An 8585-nucleotide genomic window follows, 5' to 3' on the forward strand; every position below is an offset into this window, starting at 1 on the left:
AGTTCATGGATTGAGATAAGGCTATGCCTATCCCCTTTACTAACACAATGTGTATCTTGGAGGAAGGGAATACGTGCACAATACCTTTGTCGCAAGAAACAAGTCTCCAAGCCAAGACAATTTTGCCATGCAACTTTCCAAAGGCGTAAAGAAGGCACAACCAACTTTCCTTGCTGTAATAAAGGTGGACGAGTCCAGCAATCCAAGCTAACTACCAAAGGAGATTAAAGGGGTCCTTCAAGAGTTTAAAGATGTCATGATTGCTGAGTTTCCAAAGAGATTACCACCTAAGAGAGAGGTGAATCATCACATTCAATTAGAGCCAAGAACTAGGCCCCTTGTTGCGATTCCTTACTGCATGGCACCTCCAAAATTGGAGGAGTTAAGGAGGCAATTGAAAGAATTGTTGGATGTGGGGTACATTCAACCATCAAAGGTACCATGTGGAGCACCCATGTTGTTCCAAAAGAAACACGATGGGTCATTTCGATTGTGTGTTGACTATCGAGCGATCAACAAGATCACGATGAAGACCAAGTATCCCATCCCACTCATCATAGGCCTATACGATCAACCTGGTGATGCATGATGGTTTTCAAAGTTAAATCTAAGGTCGGGCTACTACCAAGTAAGGATTGCCAAAGGAATAAGCTCAAGATGACATGTGTTACAAGGTATGTCTCATTCAAATTCCTAGTTATACCCTTTGGTCTCACTAATGCCCCAGCTACGTTTTACACACTTAAGAACAAAGTCTTCCAACCATTCTTGGATCGCTTTGTTGTGGTGTACTTTGATGATATCGTGGTGTATAGTAAAACACTACAAGAACACATCCAGCACTTGTGACAAGTCTTCCAAGTACTAAAGGAGAATGAGTTGTATGTGAAAAAGAAGAATTGTGCATTTGCACAACAAGAAGTCACATTCTTTTAGCACATTGTTAGAAGAGGCAAGCTTTGCATGGATCCAGCTAAGGTGCAAGCAATACAAGATTAGGAACCACCAAGGAAGGTGCCAAAGTTGAGATCCTTCCTAGGTTTGGTTAACTACTATAGGAAGTTCATTAAGGGCTACTCTTCTATAGCAGCCCCATTGATAGATTCGCTTAAGAAAAATTAGCCATGGGATTGGGATGAGAAGTGCCAAGAAGCATTCAAGACGTTAAAGAGAGTTGTAGTGGAGGAACCTATGCTGGCTCTCCTTGATCACACCAAGAGTTATGAAGTGCACGCGGATGCTTCTGACTTTGTGATTAGGGGAGTATTGATGCAAGATGGCCACCCAATTGCCTATGAGAGTAGAAAGCTCAATGACACAAAGCATCATTATACAATCTAAGAAAATGAGATGATCGCGGTGGTGCACTACTTGCAAACTTGGAGGCATTACATGTTGGGATCCAAGTTTGTTGTGATGACTAATAATGTGGCTACAAGTTACTTCCTCAAGCAGAAGAAGTTAACGCTGAAGCAAGCTAGATGGCAAGATTTCTTGGCTGAATTCGATTTTGTAATGGAGTACAAGCTAGGGAAGGCCAACTTGGTGGCAGATGCACTAAGTAGGAAAGTCAATTTAGTTGCCATCACTCAACCACGGTTTCCTTTAGTAGATCATATTAAGGAAGGACTTGAGCATGATCTGCAAGCCAAGAGTTTGGGAGAATTAGCAAAGCAAGTAAAGAATCGTCGATTTTGGCTAAGGGGTGGATTGCTCATCACCAAAAGAGATCGTCTCTATGTGCCAAAGTGGGGAGGCTTAAGGAAGGAGATCATCAATGAGTGCTATGATTCCAAATGGGCAGCACGCCCAAGTATGCATCGTACTATGACACTTGTAGAGGATGTATACTATTGGCCACAAATGAAGGATGATGTTGAGCTTTATGTGAAGACTTGTCTTATGTGCCAATAAGACAAGATTGCTAGAGCCATTACCTATTCCGAAGAGACCATGGGAGAATGTCTCCATGGACTTCATTGTGGGCTTACCAAAGGTGGATAGGTGTGGCAACATCATGGTTGTGGTGGATCACTTCAACAAATATGGAGTGTTCATCCCCATGCCGGTTAAGTTCAATGCGGAAGATGCAACAAGGTTATTCTTCCATCATGTGGTGAAGTATTAGGGGATTCTACAAACTATAAGCAATCGAGACACCCGCTTCACTGGGAGGTTCTGGACGGAGCTATTCAAGATATTAGGATTCGAGCTCAAATTCTCGTCAGGCTTTCATCTGCAAACTGATGGCCAAATGGAAAAGGTGAATGCCTTATTGGAGATTTACCTTGGGCACTACCTAAGTGACAACCAATGGGATTGGGTGAAGTTGCTAAACATTACCCAATTCTCGTATAACTTGCAAAAGAGTAAGTCCACAGAGGACAAACCCGTTCGAGCTAGCAACAGGGTAACAACTGATGACTCCACACACCTTGGCTATGAGTTGTAGTGGAAAAAGCCCATTTGCTTACAAATTTTCCAAGGGTTGGAAAGAAAAGGCGGAACTAGCACCATCCTACTTGGCTAAGGCAACCAAGAAGATGAAGAAGTGGGCAGATAAGAAGCGGAAGCACCATGAGTTCGAGAACGGAGACTTAGTGATGGTGAAGCTTCTTCCCCATCAAGTCTTCACTTTCTCACATTTGCATAAGGGCCTTGTACGAATGTATGAAAGACCCTTTCCGGTGGAAAAAAAGATCGAAAAGCTAGCATATCGAGTAAGACTCCCATCACATTTAGAGATTCACCTAGGGTTTCATGTGAGCTTTTTGAAACCATACCATGCCGACAAGAAGGATTCGAGTAGGGGTGAATCTTCAAGAGCTCTTACAGGGATCACCACGTCACACGAGCAAGATGTGGATGAGATCTTAGCTCATTGAGTCATCCCGAGACGTGGTACTCACCCAAGCTACACAGAGTACTTGGTGAGATGGAAGGGACAACTGGACAGTAAGGCTAGTTGGGAACACGAGCTTGATTGTGATAGTTCAAGCAAAAGATTGAAGAATTTCACCAAGGCCTCACATAACCGCATGGGGGCATTGCGCAATAGGTTGGGGAGAATGTCACATTTAACCCCAATTTTGCCCAAAGGAGGTTTGGATTAGGCAAACCTTTCTTGGTGTTGTATATTATATAAAGCGTGTAAAATTGTATAGAATACCCTAGAGGATTCTAGAATGTTCCAAGATACCTCAGAACATTCTAGAATATTCTAAAAGACTCCAGAAATGTGTAGACTAGTCTAGAAAAGTCTAGATTAGTCTAGAGTACTCTAGAAGGTTTTAGAACACTATGGAACCTTATGGAGTTGTGTAGAATATTCTAGAATATGGTAGAAGTGGGAGAAGCTTCTGGAGGAGCAATAACCACCATAGGATCAAATTGATCTCCGTCGTCCATTGACGAGGTGAAAGACTTTAAATAGGAGTAGGCATTCATTTGTAGGTAGGAAGCAAAATCAAAAACCTTGTAAAGCATTTTTTAAAGCAATAGAAGTTCTTTTCTTTCCAAGCTTCCTTTCAAGTGTTCTTCCTTTGTTTCCACATTCTCTCTTACCTTCTAAAGTTCTTTAGCTATCTTTGTAACTTGTTTGAAGAATAGGCTAACTTGGTTGCGACGAATTGCGACTAAGTACCGCACGGTCATTGATAAAAGTCCAAGCCCATGATGCAATTCAGGAACAATGCCATTTCAAAGTATTTAGGGTCTTTCCCTTCCAGGACAAACCAAAGCTGAGAGCTGCTTATAGAGCAAATTAGGAAAATGAATTAAGCATATACTTCATAAAATTTAACAAAATGCACCTGTACTCACAACACTTTGAAACATTAAGAACTGATACCAGATGTAAAAAGAAGTGGTTTATACTTTATACAACTGATCCCAAAAAGCGAAAACTGGTTTATACAACTCAACTGAAGGAAAGAAATGGCCTTCGGCAGCAGCAAAAATGTTTGCATTGGAGATATAGAAATCAACAGGGCATGATTCTAATTCTATCGAGCACTTAACAGAGTAATGGTGATTTCATTGGCTGAAGCCAATGCATCCTTGCTCGACATGGAAATGGTGTTGAGCAGATTCCTTTCCGTGAAAAAAACAGGTTGCTTTGGCTCCGGCAACACCCCGTCACTGCCTAGCATCAGCATCACTGCTGACATGTTCGGCCAGTCATCCGGACTTCTTTGCACGCACAGAAGGCCCACATGGATTGATCGGATCACTTCAGACAAGTAGCACGATTCCTTTAGCGGCTCATCTATAATTTCCATTGATCTGTCTTCTTTGAAGAGGCTCCATGCCTGCATAATTCACAAAATATTAGTTAAACTGTGGGTGTTAGATAGCTTCTTAAATTTAAACCAGACATAGACGTGACTCAGCACTCATCTGTTCAACATAATTTGATGTGGAATAGAGAAAGAGATAGAAGTAGGCAGCCCAATCTTATTGGGGTAGTTGCCTATAAACAGACACCCCCTCTAGTAGAGATAGATATGATCATAATTAGTCATCTCAGTGTGAGTGAGCCCTTATCTGAAATTGTAAAGATTGCAAAAATTAACAATTTTGTCCATTCAAAAACTTTGTGAAAAGTTTTGTAGTTTTCCTGTTCTAAGAACGAGTAGATTTATTCCATTACTGTGGGATCATGGATGTAGGTTTGTTGAGAGCAAACTAGGTGAAGTTTCTGTTTCCTTTTTTTCATGATATCTGGGTAAAATGTTTATGATCCAATCCTAACAGAATGCTCTTTAATCAGAACTCACATGTCCAAGGAGGTTGAGGTGGTGATCTGGATGAAAGAAGCCTCTATTTCTCTTCCCACTTATGGTCTCCAGCATCAACACACCAAAGCTGAAAACATCCGATTTTACTGAAAATAGACCGTCAACTGCATACTCTGGAGACATGTAGCCACTGTAGCAGGCAACTCAATGAAGAGACAAATTTTAAATCAATGTAACTGAATTAGACAGGAGATGCTATAGAGATTCTTACTGAGTCCCCACAACCCTATTTGTATTAGCTTCTGTCTCATTTCCCCTGAAACTTCTAGCCATTCCAAAGTCTGATATTTTTGGATTCATTTCACTATCTAGCAAGATATTGCTAGTTTTAAGATCTCGGTGAATAATTCTTAGTGTGGAGTCTTGATGAAGATAGAGAACCCCTCGGGCAATCCCATTAATAATGTTGAACCGTCTAGACCAATCCAGTTGCCTGCTTTGCAGTTGATCTGGCCAAATATTTGTCCGGGTTAGTGTAAGATCAGCTTTTGCAAATCCATATAGCCAATAGGAGAACACCACCATATATCTTGCTCCATTTTCAGTTCATCAAAATGTTTATAGAGATCAATAAGTAAAAGAAAAATAAAGGAGGACTGCTGGGTACGTTCAAGAGTGGACTAGTTTTAGTTACCAAAAATAAAGTAGTCCAAGCTTTTGTTTGGCAGGTATTCATAGATCAACATCTTTTCTTCTCCTTGAATGCAGCATCCCAGAAGCTTCACAAGATTCCGGTGCTGAAGTTTGGCAATGCAGATAACTTCATTCTTGAACTCATCAAATCCCTGGCTAGAATATTTTGATAGCCGCTTCACAGCTATGTCTTGTCCTCCTTCCAGCATACCCTGAGAATTACCATTTCAATTGTTAACAGAACAATTCAAAGACAGAAGTCTTCTTCTCAAATTGATGCAGAGTCTTCATCAATACTTGTTTTCAGAATGGCGAGTATCTTTTGTTTAGAGGCTTTAGAGAAAAATCAGTGACAAATAAGTTTGAATAATCTTATGGCTTCCGCAATAGGGTCCATGAGATTGGGATAAGTCACATTCCTATAGAGTACAGAAGAGTGTTAAATGTTTACCTTGTAGACTGGTCCAAATCCACCCTCCCCAAGCTTATTGTTAAATGAAAAGTTATTTGTGGCACTAGCTAGTATAGCTAATTCAAACGATGGTAACTCTAGATCATCCTTCTCAGTTTTGTCAGTATAACCTTGTCTAGTGCTAAGCATTATACTTCCTGCAGGACAGCGATGAAAGGACTAAACATGAGTGGACTAGTTCACAGAAGAAAATCAGCAGGATGTAAAAAATTACAAGTGTGAATTTCATCCTTTTTCAATGGAGAAAGGCACAAAATGAACTGATTGCGGTACCTTCCATCTTCAGCTGTGAATTCTTCCTTTTCCTGAGTTCCAACTTTAGGCTCATACCCAGCAGCAAAAGTCCAATTAATAATGCAAATATCACAATAACAATGTTTCTTTTCTTGTCATTGAAGCCACCTTGTCCATCTGTTGAATCAATCCATACGAAGAAAAAAAAAAAAAAAAAAGTCATTTGTTAGTTCATTCAGATACTACAACCATGACAGCATAGGCTTAAAATAGAATTTATCTTTTATAACTAAGATGTATTCACGATCTGAATACATGGCAGTCTATGATTGGGTTGTGATACCACGTCAAGACATGATGTGGTATTAGTTACATTGAAATATTTCTAGCAAGATAGATCCATCTCTTTCTCTTTTGTGATTTGCCTACTAAAAGAAGAAGAAATAGTTAAATTGTCTGTTTCTTTATCAAGAAAATAGCATTTGTATACCATGCATGTTCAATCACTGAAATTGAAAGTTTTTACAATAGATTTGATTTGCCACTAGCATAGTTCCCTATCCTGGACGACAGGACGCAGGGAATAAACTTTTTAACTTCCATACGGAAACCAGCATGTGGGTGTTCAGGAATAAGAAGGATGGATGCTTACCCAACTCAGAAGAAGCCATCCTTATGTAGATGTCTTGCCCATTTTCACTCACCTCTCTCATGTCAACCAGCTCATCAAACCAAAGCAAGCAGCCACTTCCACCATTTCTCAGATCCAAATTTGAATAAGCCATACAAGAGCAGTTGTTCAAGCACTGCTCCTTGCATTGACTCAGGCTCATGTTCCTGTCATACCAGGAATTCCTAGTATCCGGCAATTTATAGCCTGAGTACTTGAGAAATCCAACTTTACTCCGGCAATCCATCACTTTAATTGGTACTCTCCTATCACAGCCATCAGACCAATCTCCAGAGTCCCAAATCCGCTGGTTTTTGGGCACGAATTTTATCAAACACCTGCAAACTGGAATGTTTTCATTGTTGCAGCTCCCATATGGACCACAGAGTTTAAACCAATCACATTCATCTGCTGGTGAAGTCAAGTAAGGAGACCATTCCTGGGTCCGATCAATCCATGTATTCCGCTGCAGAACACCATTCTGGCTCAGAAAAACCCTCGAAATAACCGGGCTGCGGAGCTGATAACTATAGTAAATCTCATCCCCTTTCATGATCAATCCAAACGAGTAGATGGAATTTTCCTTGAGGTGGGGTGTTCCAGTGAACCGGTGGCCATTCCACAGCCCAGAACTGAACAGATCAACAGAGCCATTGCTCAGAATTAGTTGTGGGTATCCTCGATGATCACAACGAAAAGTGAACTCACTTCTTCCTGGATCATCCCAGCTCCTCCATGCAGTGAGGTGGCGCTCCAATCCAGAGGTAAGGTTCAGCCCCAGCTTCATCCCCGGAAGAAGAGTATCAGATGGATAATCAAAACCCTGCCAGAAATAGTGATCTGGGTTATTGTCATCTGCATCTCTAACAACCAGATTTCCTGAATCCAGCAGCTGCGCAACTGGATTCCTCGACAACGATGAGGCGTTGGTAGACCATACAATGTTGTTTGTGCTATTGAGAAGAATAAGGATTCCAGGTTCGGTGAGATTTAAGGAACCGGATGTATCTGCAAGTGGTGTATCTCTGTTGGCAACCCATACAACATTCTTTGCTGATATCTTCCTGTACCATATTCCAACATACCGATACTTGGATCCCCCCGGGCTGAAGAAGCCCATCTCAAAGCTTCCCCCTGATGAAACCAAGGTCTCACCATCTGCAATGGACTGTGTCTTGTTAATTGTGTCTGCTCCGAAAGTGATGATGAAGATCAAAAACAAGGAAGAAAAGAAAAAAGTTAGCTTCAGGCCCTCCATTGATGGCATTGTTTTCTTCAGCAAATGAGTTTATCTGTGTTTACATTGATTGTTAATCTTATAAGATTTGCAGCCATACTGGAATAAAGGCTCTTTTGAAGTCTTCTTGCAGCATAGCAAGTCTTTTCGGGACGTTGAGTTTGATAATAAGCAGTGTGTCTTACCTGCCTATTTTTCAGTCTTTCTTCTTAACGTGAACTACAGTTCATGCAGACAGTTGAGAAGAGATACAAACTGGTATCTAAGAACCAGCCGAACTACAAAACCAGTTGAACTGGTTAACGGATGATTCAACTAGATTATCATTTTCTTTTCTTTCTTTTTTTTCATTTTTAAATCTAAGTTGTTCTTATGTTCATTTAATTAATTGTCTTGAACCCTAATTAAATCTTTGACCCCAGACCATTAATTAATCATTAATTGACCAAAATCATATTAGCCATTATTGCTTCTATCATCTTGGGTAACGGGCAACTAGGTCGATATAAAAATCATGTCACGTTGGCTTCATATATTTCA

General features: G+C 40.6%; 1 protein-coding gene across 1 annotated transcript; it reads right to left on the reverse strand.

The window, feature by feature from the left end:
* Positions 1 to 3952: 3952 nt before the first annotated feature.
* Positions 3953 to 8066, reverse strand: LOC127811171 (G-type lectin S-receptor-like serine/threonine-protein kinase At4g27290). The gene is made up of 7 exons (XM_052350877.1): positions 6791 to 8066; positions 6178 to 6315; positions 5884 to 6041; positions 5434 to 5644; positions 5011 to 5248; positions 4779 to 4929; positions 3953 to 4310 (listed from the first exon to the last, which is right to left on the reverse strand). The coding sequence occupies exons 1-7, from the start codon at positions 8064 to 8066 to the stop codon at positions 4005 to 4007; spliced, it is 2478 nt and encodes an 825-aa protein (XP_052206837.1). The 3' UTR covers positions 3953 to 4004.
* Between the last annotated feature and the right edge of the window lie 519 nt (positions 8067 to 8585).

The sequence above is a fragment of the Diospyros lotus genome, chromosome 10 (assembly GCF_014633365.1).
Source record: "Diospyros lotus cultivar Yz01 chromosome 10, ASM1463336v1, whole genome shotgun sequence".
Taxonomy (NCBI): Eukaryota; Viridiplantae; Streptophyta; class Magnoliopsida; order Ericales; family Ebenaceae; genus Diospyros; species Diospyros lotus.